Raw genomic sequence first — 11,823 nt, 5'->3', positions numbered from 1 at the left:
TCCTCATCTCTATCTGCCCCCTCCCAGTTCAGTTAAAAACAGCCCAGCTGTTCTCAGTCCCTGCACCCCATCTTTTTGTCAAATTTGTCTCTTCTTCCCCTGTTCCTGTTTCTTCCCCTCCACTGGTTCTCAGCCACTGTTTATTTCTGGCCTCCCCTCCCTCTCCCCATATCTACTCATTTAATCTCTGAATTTCTCCAGTGTCTCCATCACCTCCCAGGTCAGCCCCCCTCCAGTCTCCCTCCTCTTTCTCTCCAAAATTTACTCCTTTCCTTCCCACATCCAGCTTTTGCCCTGTCTGCATTTTGGTTGGAGCAGGTCTTTCCCCCAGGTTGTCTGAGCACGCTAATGGATAAGTGCAAGTGTTAGTCCTGGCTGTGCATCTTAATGGGAGCTGCTACTGGAGCTATAAGAGGCTTGAACAGGTACATAGAAGACTAAATCTTCAGCAACTTTTAGCTGTTAGTCTCTTTTTGCTGAGCATGTGCAAACTGTTAAGAGCCTTTTTACAGGTTCACAAGTTTGCCACATTTGGACAACTTGTCTTGAGGTTGACAGAATGCATGGAGGTCAAATTTCTAGTCTTTTTTCTCCAAAGCAAGAGCTTTTAAAAGAAACAGTTGCCAGAATTAAGCATGGGCAGAGCAATATTTTGCATGTCGTAGGCCATTCCTAAGAACAAAGCATTTTGGCCAAAATGTTCAAGAAAAAAATCACCTTGAGATGGCAACATGGAAAATTTGAGCCCAGGCAGTTAAAATTTGCCAAAGTTGCATGTAATTTAAAAAAACAATGTGCTATGTTAGAGACTTGGATAGTTTTAATAATGGGCAATACTAGCAAGACTTCAAACCTAGGGAAACAGAAGGTGAAAGCACAAAATAAACCAGCATTGTAACAGGACCCTACCTCTCCATGTGGTTGTGGTGCCCCCTTGTGGTCACTTTCATCCTGCTTCTCATGCTGTCTATCCAGGGAACTGCCCAATTCCTACCTGCCCCACCTTTGACGGTAAATTTGTATTTAAGAGTCTGTCCTCAGAAACCAGAGTGGATCTAGAGATGCTTCACTACTGCCATGTTCACCAGGCTAGCCCAATCTTTTAGCGCTAACCCTGAAGCAGGGCATTTCCCTCTACAGTTGGCCAGCTCACTCTTAGTCAAGTGCTAGGTCCTTCCTCTAGGCTCCTTTTTAACAGTCCTTGCAGTCTGTGCTCACTCAGGACCTGCAGCTCTTAACAGTCTTCAGTTAACTACTACTTGCAGTGCCTTCCCTGGGCACCCACAGTGGCCTCCCTACTTCCTTCACCCACTCCCATACCTCATGGCAACAACAAGCATAAGCCCAACTTCTTGTGAGATTCTTGCTTCCCCACAGAGCTCCTTCTCCCAGGATTTACTGGGAGATCTACTTGGGTCCCTTCTGACCCTACACCTATGAATCTATGTTGGAGCCAGAGTGAGTCTCTAGCCTAGGAGCCAGACTTATACCAAGTCACCTGACCCCTTCTCTCAACACAGCACAGGTGGGGCTAGGGCCAGGTTAACATGTAGACAAAGTAGGCCCATACCTAGGGCCCTGAGCTCTGGGGGGGGGTCCTTCCCTCTGCAGCAGCAGCACAAGTGGCTCTGTCCACCTCCCTTCCCTCCCCTTCTCCCCTCTGCTGGTCTTGCTGCTGCAGCAGCTGATTCCTAACAGTGGCTCCGAGCCCTGCTTCCCACAGGCGGCAGCACCGAGGTGGGGAGAGGAGTCTCAACTGGCACAGGGCCCACAAGTTTGTTTGCCTACAGCTTACTCTGAAGGCTTAATCCGGCCCTGGGTGGTGTTAATTATCTAAATTGGCAATTGGGCATTCAGCTGTTTGCAGTTTGCAAGCTGGGGCTCTGTAGCCCTTTCTCTGCTCCTTGCACCTGCTGCCCATTGCAGCTTCATAGCACTGTTTCTGCTTCATAAACAAGGGTTAGGAGCACTTACAAGCAGGACCTGGTAGGTTGGATATAAAAGGAAAAGTGTAAGTAGGACCATAGGGAAATCCTGTGAACTTAACCCTGCAGCATAAACCCCAGAGATGCTTATTAAGGTTTGCTGTAGGTTCTGAGCCATGGGAGATTTTTATTGAGAATGAGATGCGCACAGATTTCCTGAAGTCTTGGTGTGCCCAAAACTGGTCATTGTGCCTTCAAAATCAATAGAGCTGTCCTGACCAAAAAATGTACTGATTTTAACCTCTGGCATCTCCACGTTACAGCTTCCCTCCTTTGCATGGTTCTGTCAGAGAAAGTGTCAGTAATAATACTACACATCTTCTATCAAGGTGACTCTATACTGGGACAGCTGTGATAGGGTGTAGAGTGCTGTGTGACTGGCAAAACCCATGCATTTGGCCAAAACTGTAAAAACCAAATTAAAAGAAAAAATAGCATGAGGAAACAAAATGTCACATAATTCTAAGGGGTGCACAAGTTTGACTACAGCATTGGAAAATCTTTCTTGCATACGTTCATCTCCCTTAAGGTCCCCTTCCAGTCCTAGAAAGGTGAAAATGTTTTTGTTTAAATGAGAATTGGATTGCAAGAGTTAGTGGCAGGTGGCCAACCCATTGGTTATCATACAATAACATACGTAATTTAAGCAAATGTTGACTGGCCGCTCAATGCTTAATGTTTTGTATATATGCTTACTGCCCTTTAGAAACAGTCACCTGCTTTTTAACCCTTAACCTTAAACTCAGAGCAGCAGTTTGTGTCTAGAAGATTATCCCAAATGAGTTGATTGCTTCATGAAACCCAGGTACATTTAAAACATGTCAGTATCCATAAACATGCACTGATGTAACTGCTGGATATAAGGAAGCATTCAAGAAGCTTAATCTTACCATGTGTTAATGCAAGCAGCATCCACGCTTGTTAGTTGACACCCAAGATCATCTTAGCCCAAAGAGTAAACCTTCAAATGGTAAAATTTTATTTCCTTGATGGAGTTTAAGGTGTATCACTCCCTTGGCAATTGAGAATTGTCCAAATGCTAAAGAAAAATACAGTTGCATTTAATCCTAACAGAATACAGAATGTGTTTATTACTAAGCATTTGCAGAAACTCTGGTTGCCTCTAGTCATGTAACTGCTCTTTAGGTGATCAGCCTGAACTTCTAAAACTAAAACACATAGTTCAATAACACTAAATCTTCTTTAAATTAGTTATTTTTGTGGTGTGTCTGACTTTGATATTCCTTCTCCCTGTTTTAAGTTCTTTTTAAGAAAAAATTCTTGCAAACAATTGAAAATGACACTGAAGTTCTCTAGGTTCTCATTATCTAAAAGGCAAATTTGAAGCCACCACAGAGATCTAAGTATTTGTAAACAGGAAGTGAGTGGGAGGTCAGCCTTTCTGCAAAGCAGAAATAAAACATTAGGATATTGTGGAAAGCTTACAAGCTAATGAATTTAAGAAAATTTCCAGTGCCCTAGAACACACTTGGATTTGGAAGGATGTCCAAAGAGGTCTTGGGTGTCTGTGTTACAGTTCTCCTCCCCAGCACGTACAGTATGTTGAATGCTAGAAAGCAGCAGAAAAGGAATATTGCTACTGTTCTGGTTCTGTTGACTGAGGGGAAGAACTCTGTTAGGTTTCGTCTCTACCAGCCTTTTTCTTCTAGTCTCAGCCTTTTAGACATGTAGCACCTCTCATTGGTAAGTGAGTTTGTAGGTTTCATAGACATTAGGGTTGGAAGGAACCTTGTAAGATCATCAGGTCCAGCCCTCTGCCCAAGGGGCAGGAAGTCAGCTAGTGTCAAAGGATCCCAGCAAGATAAATGTCCAAATGTTTCTTGAAAGTGTCCAGAGTAGGTGCTTGCACCACCTCTGAGGGGAGTCTGTTCCAGGCCTTGGGGGCTCAGACAGTAAAGAAGTTTTTCCTCATGTCCAGCCTAAAACGGTCTTACAGGCGTTTGTGACCATTGGGCCTTGTCATCCCCTGCGGTGCTTTTGGTGAAGAGGCATTCCCCCAGATCCTGACACACACCCCTTATGTACTTATAGGCTGACACCAAGTCACCCCTGAGCCTGTGCTGCTTCAGGCTGAAGAGTCCCATAGCTTGCAGCCTCTCTTCATAAGGCCTGTTCTTTTGCCCTCTGATCGTGTGTGGCTCTCCTCTGGACTTTTTCAAGCTTCTCCATGTCCTTCCTAAATTGTGGAGCCCAGAATTGGATGCAGTACTCCAGCTGTGGCCTCACCAAGGCAGAGTACAGCAGAAGGATGACATCCTGGGTCTTGCTCGAGATGCATTGGTAGATGCAAGCCAGAGTTTTTTGTTCACTTTGCCAGCTGCAGTATCTCATAGGTGGTACTCATTCATCTTGTGGTCAATCATGACCCCCAAGTCTCTTTCAGTCCTGGTGGTAATGAATAGCATTGCTGAGCCTATAAGTTTGATGCAGGTTTTATTCCTTAGTTGAAGCACCTTGCATTTCTCTGTATTGAATGCCATCAGGTTTTCATCTGCCCACCTTGCAAGCCTGTTGATGTCAGCCCAGATCACCAGTGTATCCTCAAGTGTGGATGCTCTACCCCAAAGTTTGGTGTCACCAGCAAACTTCACCAGTCTGTTTTTGACATCAGTGTCCAGATCGTTATGAAGACATTAAAGAATACAAGCCCAAGAACAGAGCCTTGGGGGGCTCCACTAGTCACTGAGTGCCATGTTGATTCGGTTCCGTCAACTACCACTCTGGGTCCGACCTCAGAGCCAGTTCCCCAGCCATCGGACTGTGGAGTAGCTGAGTCTGCAGTTGCCCGATTTTTCCATGAGGACATCATGGAACACCAGATCAAAGGCTTTTTAAAAGTCCAAATATATGACATCCACGTCTTCCCTTTTGTCCAAGTGATACGTCACCTGGTCATAGAAGAAAATGAGATTGGTCAAGCAAGACCTACCCGCAACAAACCCGTGTTGGCTGTCCCTCAGGATGTTGCCTTCTGTTAGCCTGTCAAGAATAGTTTTTGATTTTTTTTTTTTCAAAATTTTCCCAGGGCTTGAGGTCAAACTGATTGGCCTGTAGTTTCCCAGGTTGTCTTTCCTCCCTTTCTTAAAGATGGGCACCACATTGGCCCTCTTTGGTACCTCGCCCAAGTGCCAAGAGTTCTCAAATATCCTCGCCAGTTCCTTTTAACACTCTTGGGAGCAAGCTATCTGGACCAGCTGATTTATGGGGGCCCAGCCTCTCAAGATGCTCCATCACAAGATCCATGCTAATGATGGGCATATATTCATCTTCACCCTGGTCATCCCACATCATGTTCACCATGGGGGTGGGGTCCCTTTGGGCTGGTGAAAAACTGATGCAAAGTAATCATTAAGCAGATTGGTTTTTTCCTGGGTGTCAGTAGTCAGCTGCCCCAGCTGATTTAGCAGGGGTAACAATGTTACCTTTGTTTTTCTTTCAACTCCCCACATATCTGAAGAAAGACTTTTTATTGTCCTTGATTCACATAGCCAGATGGAGTTCAGCTGCAGCCTTGGCTTTTCTAGTTCACTCCATGCAGGTGCGGACCAGTGCAGTATTCTCTGCCTTAACGGTGTTTCCTGTCATCCATCCATTATACACCTCTCTTTTTTAGATGTAGGAGGTCCATGAGTTCCCTGTTGTCAAGGGGGTTGTTGAGCCCTTTTACCACCTTTCCTATGGGTGGGGGATGGATTCCCCTTGTGTCTCTAGAATCACTTACTTAAGGAGCAACCACTCCATGAATTACCCTTCCTGTGAAATCCTGGTCTCTCAGCCTCAAAAACAAGCCTCCTGAGCTTAGGAAAGTCAGCTTTCCTAAAATCAAGGACTACTGCATTGCTGGCTGACTTGCCAGCTTTGCAATGGATAGTGAATGTGATCAACTTGTGGTCACTGTCACTCAGCATCCCTTCGATTCTTAGGTAGCTGATTAGATCATCCCCTTTGGCCAGTACCAGGTCCAGCAGTGTCTTGCCTCTTGTCAGCCTGTAAACTTCTTGGGACAGGTAGAACTCATCCACGCATGTAAGAAAGCTTTGCGACCAATTAGATTTGGCCAAGTGCTCATCCCATGAGATGTCCGGGTAGTTGAAGTCTGTCATGATGGCCGTGCACCAAGAGCGTGCGGCCTCAGCCAGTTCCCTGGCGAATTGTTGGTCAAGCACTTGTTCCTGGTTTGGAAATCTGTAGTAGACTCCTACCATTGTATCCCCTTTGCCACATTCCCCTCATATTCTAACCCAAAGGGTCTCCAGTCATCTTCCTTAGGTGCCAATCTCAGCTTGTAGAGACGTGTAGCTCTCCTTCACATGGAGTGCTACACCCCCGCCCCTTTTTTAGTTTAAACTGATAAGACTTTAGATAGAGGAGCCAAAGGATGGTACAACTTAAAGTGCATGCTTAACTGTCTCCTGATATTCTTCTTTCATTTCCATCTTGCAGCCTGTCTGAGTGAGCTTTCTAAGTAATATGGCGATAGGACTATGGGAAGTTGTAGCATCTCTTCTCTGCCTTTTGACTTAAATTAAATGTGTAGTCCCTGTGCTTTGGAGAGAGGTCCCAAGAAGTTTGCATTTAAATTGAACTTTTTCACTCTTCCTCTCTGAATCTGACCCAGAATTGTTATAGTAAAACCAAGTTTAAAACTCTTTAGAATCTAAGAAATTTAAAAATGTAGAAGATAAGAAAGAGGAGCTGAATTAGTGGGTTATGGACTCTTTTAGCAGCCATTGGTGGGTAGTAACCAGTAGTTGTTCCTGTCTAGATGGGATCAGTGGGTTTTGTGGAGTATGTCAACTAAGTTATCTTCTCTGGACACCTACATCTCCAGAAGCATCACTTCAGCTAGCACTAATGAGTAGTGTTGTTCTTGGCAGAACAGCACTAATGTATCTTGGAAATTGAATTATCTCTTGCAACTGAAACATGTTACTCAAACACAAAGTTGAGACATGTTGATATGGCAGTATAGGAAGTCTGCACTGCCACTGCCCATTAGTGGTGGGGTCCAGGGTTATTCATATTAGATCAGTTCTAATTACAAAATTGATTCTGATGGAGGGGTAAGTGAAAGCATTGCATCTACCTAAAGTTTTCATAGTTATTTTAATAACTAAGGAATGACTGTGTTGAATTCTTTAGAGCTTTAAAAAAAAGACTGAAAACCAGGTATTCTCAAATATGCAAAATAATCATGTTGTTGATGTGCCTTTTTCATTTTTTTTTTCTTTGCAGATTGCACAAAAGCTGAGGCAGGCACTCAGCCGCTTTCCAGTGATGTAGGAATAAGCAGGGGTGAATGAAGAAGAACCTTCCAAAGTGCTTTTCTGGTTTTGGGGGGCAACGCCAATAAAAGCTTGATAGTCTTTGCCATCCCAAGCAAACAGTCTAAGTTGCAAAAAAGCAAAAACTTTAACATGTTTACTTCATCAGCCTAAATGCATCTGAAGCTTAGGTTATTTTTACCTTGAATGCCTTCCCTCAAAGCCTTCTTGTGCTGGAAGGTGCTGTCAAGTTTAGGAATTGATTTTGTCAAACTAGTCTGTTGCCATGGACTACATTCAGACTTACAGGTTATCATAAGTTCTTCCAATTTATTCTTACTCAGTGTCAGATGATTAGGTATTTTAAAAACAGGTAGGCAGATAAGGCTGAAAAGTGACCTAATAAAAACCTGCCCTTTGGTATTTTTTTTTCCAGCTACTAAGTAAAGTCTGTATACGTTTTACAGCTACACATTCAAGATAACCTCTTGAATGTTCTGTTCAGTGATCTTTTTAATCATAGGTGCAGCATATAGTCAGTGACATGCAGTCTCCATAACTGGCAAAATGATAGTTCACTCCCTCTCCCATAATCACTTAATATTCTGTTCTTGTGGCACAAAGCTTCAGAGTTTGAGAATGTTTAGCACTCTCTCTTTTTCTCACTTCCGGGTCATGCACTGTGCAAGGAAACTTTAATTAAGGAAAGAGCCATTCCAGGAAGCTGGAAAAATATTCTTTAATACCAGCATTCTGTCACCCTCTCAAATATTATGCAGCCATACACTGGTGCTTCTCAGTGCCATGTAATGGCCATCTTCCCTCTTTGCCCACTCAGGAGTCTAAGGGTATTGGCAAAGTATCACTTCTGACCCAGGGTGGTAGACAGCCCAGAATTACTGCCAACTCAGGTCTTCACATAGTAGCATGAAGTGCTACTTGCTCCATTTCAGCTTTAATAAAAGGAAACCTAATTTAATCAGTAGTAGCTAAAAGGAAGAGTTTCTTGTGTAAACTAAAAAGTGACCTTTGAGGTGTTGAATAAAATTGGAATTTGTGTGGCAAATAACTTATTAAAAATAGGACTGTAGTGTTCAGAGCACAGAAGTGGTGGCATGGAGTCACTTTTCTCGACTGCCAAAATGCTACTAAAAGTCTGGACTTTAGGAAAAACAGCTTGGTGTGGTTACGAGATGGTAATTCATGTAATGCCACAAACAAGCAAGGATGCCAAAACACAGCTTTTGTTAAAACTTTCCCTTAAATTATTCCTTAAATTGTTTATGTTCATTTTACCCACAAAGCCATTCTAAGTGACGGGTATATTATGTTGATTCTATAGTTGCCTTACTTTATTGTGCATTGCTGTTTTTGTGTCCTTACATTTTTCTTTCTTTCTTTAAAATAAAGAAAAATCTGGGTCTGTCTAATATAAAAACCAAAAACAAAACAAAAAAACTAGGTCTGAATCCAGATACTTGTCATAAGTTTCTTTCTTATTTTATAAACTCTGTTTTCCCTGCTAATTTAGTTCTCTTCCAAATTCCATAGAGCAGTGTTGTGGTACAGCCATTTAAATATGTACAAATTGTAAAGAATGTGTATAAATATTTTACACCAAATGTAAGATCTTGCCTGCATGTCGAAGCAGCTTATAAAATAAATTGTTACCGTGTGTACAGTAAATTCTGAAAGCACTTTTTCAAGCCAACATTTTTTCAGCATTTTTATGTTCACTTTTTGGTAATGAAAAGCTCTTTGTTAACTGACTCTTAACTGGGGACTTCCTTTTACGGAGCCTTCAGCTGATTCTGATGCACTAAGTTACAGGTTCTGCATCTTCAATAGATGGCTTTGGAATCTAAGCATTAGATGTTCATTCCCAGTGCAGGGAAACTATGTCAGTAGCAACTGTGTCAGACATATAACATTCTTTGAAATGAGCAAATCTGTTTCACTTCTAGAAAATGAAGGCCTTTCAACTGATAATAAACACTTATGTATACCCATTTAAGACTATATATTTTCTTTGAGAAGATCCTATTGCTGCTAAAGAGGAGGATGCTGTGTGAGGTGCAAGTGTGCGTCCTCCTGCATTGCTTGGTTTTATCGGATGAGAGCCTGGCCAGCAAAGGAACAAAAACTTGGTTTCTACCATAAAGAGGGTAGGCAAGTAGGCAGTTATAATGCAAAACTTATTCTGCCTGTAAATAAATCCTGCCCATAAATGAACATCATAAATCTTCTGCCTGTAAACAAGCATCATAATTTTTCACTATTTAAGACAGTGGTCTTCAAGCTGTGAAACCCTTTCTGGTGGACTGTAAATAGAAAAGAAATTGGAGCACTGAGCTGGGGTATTAATGAATCTCCTAAAAGTGAGTTGACCATAAAATTAAACTGTTAGAAGATCCTTGGCTTAATTAGTTAAATGTGGGGGGAAAGAAGACCTTTTAGGTTCACAGATTTGGAGAGGACATCAGGGAAAGTTGTAGTAGTTTTGCATTTGCAACATGGAAACTTGCCATCTGTGACCAAGGAAGCATAATGAGCAGTGCATTTATGTGCAGTCATTGCATACTTTATGAAGTAGGATGCCATAAACAAGAATTTCCTGGCATTATATGCTTTCTTATTAAAGAAACATTCAAATATTGACACTGGGTTCTCTTGGCTCCATTTGTGTCAAATTCTGAAGCTGTTTCCTAAAAGAAACTAAATACTTTAGGAGTGAGTCTGAACAATAAAAGCTGGTAGTAAATCTAATAGACATACTAATTGAGCAAAATAGTTCTCTCTCTCTCTCTTGCCCCTTACCACTGTTGCTTTTGTAGGAAAAATATACAGAAAATGTGCAGGTGGTTTCTTTTGAGTCCAACAGCTGTTTGTTTGCAGTGATGCTTCTAACGGGAAAAAGTACTCTGGATGTGAACTTCTACAGTCCATTTCACAAACCAATCCTGTGCTTTGAAATAATGTCTTAAAACTTTAAAACTAGCCAGTAATCGCTTCTCTCTTACACCCACAGACACACACCCTCTGTCCCTTCCACCATGCCTTGGAACAGAACGTAATGGATGCCAAACTGAAATTGCTTATGAATTAGTCCTAGCATTTTAAAAGACGTGGGTCTTCCAAGGTAAATTCTGTTGAAACATTTTTTTTCGACAGAGGTAGAAAGACACCTTGGTTTCACAGTGATAAATGTAGGCCTTGCTGGAGTATTGATTTAATAAAAGCATTTGTCAGTACAAGCATTAATCAATGCATATACAACTCATAAAGGCTTTGCTGGAGCATTGACCAAAGCAGGTCTGACCAAAGACTGACCTTGCACCCAGGAGAGTCTGACTGAATACTGAAAGGTGTGGGCCATAGCTGAAGAAGTGTCTTTCAAAGTTGGGTGTTACAAACGTCTGAAAAAGTTGATTGAATGATTGATAAGACTGATGTCAGAGTGTTCAGAACATTCACACACAAAAATAACGAAAGGGATGAGGATGAGGGTAACTCTAAGATGCTGAGGTTTGTTATCTAGATAACTGATGTAAACAGAATTTCCTGATCCCTGAATAGGGATCTGTTCTATCCCAGGAACAGAAATTTTTGAAATTTTGCAGGAGGCTTGTGCCAGTGGTTCTCAACCTATGGGTTGCAACCTAAAAGTGAGTCTCAATATATGAAAGGGTTGCAAACAAACTTTAAAAATGGATTCTTTAAAGAAGAAAAACATGGGAAACCATGGCTTTTCCCTTGCAGGTTTGCAGAGTTATCACCCCTGCCCCACATGCAGCAGGTAGTAGCTCAGGAGTGAGGCGTAATGGGTTGGGACTGGCCATTGATGTTTACGAATGGGACCTGGTACAACCAAGTTTGAGATCGAGTGGCTTAGGGGCATTATATACACAAATTATACCTGTTTTTTACCACAAGTATCCAGGACTAACATCTTGTAACCTTTTGGATAGGAGTGTTAGTGAATTGGTGCCTCATAGGCAATAAGCTTGGCCAAGCCTTTATCACCAAACCAAGCTTGGTCATTCTGGATGCATCTACACATGCTATTGGCATGCAGCAATGAATTCTGGCACATATCATTCTGGAGTTTATTGCTCCTGGGAGCACTATTCAAAAGTGCCCAGGACCGCAGCATGTTGAGTTGGGTCAGAGCAGCTTTGGCTGGCAGGAGGCCCAGGCATTCAGCTTACCAGCCTGGGGCTATTCTGACATGGTTCAGTATGCTGTATTGGGGCTGGCAGGGGCATGAGGGTGCTCAAATGCAGGGCTAGCCAGCAGGCAGCCCCCTCACTGAAGCATCCTCATGGCCCAGCCAGCTGTGCCAGCATCTACACATGCAGTGCTGTGGAGTATATTAATTTATTCCAGCCTAATAGCCCTGCACATGTAGACATGAGAATTACTGTGGAGCAGCAATCCTAAAAGTTGTGCCTTCTGTTGTGCCAGATGTGTATGGCAGGACATGCAATTTTTGGGATCAGACATAATTCTTCAGATCCCAATTACAGGATTATATTGACATCCACTCAGGGGGC

At 42.6% G+C, this 11,823-nt stretch overlaps 1 protein-coding gene across 1 annotated transcript in view; it reads left to right on the top strand.

Moving 5' to 3' along the window:
- The window catches only part of SNX9 (sorting nexin 9), a 105,724-nt gene extending 96,445 nt beyond the window's left edge, over nucleotides 1-9,279 (top strand). The window contains exon 20 of the mRNA XM_019526743.1: nucleotides 7,242-9,279. Coding sequence (XP_019382288.1) covers nucleotides 7,242-7,289 — 48 coding nt within the window. The 3' untranslated portion in view covers nucleotides 7,290-9,279. The remainder of the gene's footprint in view (nucleotides 1-7,241) is intronic.
- The last annotated feature ends 2,544 nt before the right edge of the window (nucleotides 9,280-11,823 follow it).

This window comes from Gavialis gangeticus, unplaced genomic scaffold (genome assembly GCF_001723915.1).
Source record: "Gavialis gangeticus isolate Ggan-Ray unplaced genomic scaffold, GavGan_comp1, whole genome shotgun sequence".
Taxonomy (NCBI): Eukaryota; Metazoa; Chordata; order Crocodylia; family Gavialidae; genus Gavialis; species Gavialis gangeticus.
Note: the sequence above shows the minus strand (reverse complement) of the source record. Positions and strands in the feature narration are given on the sequence as shown.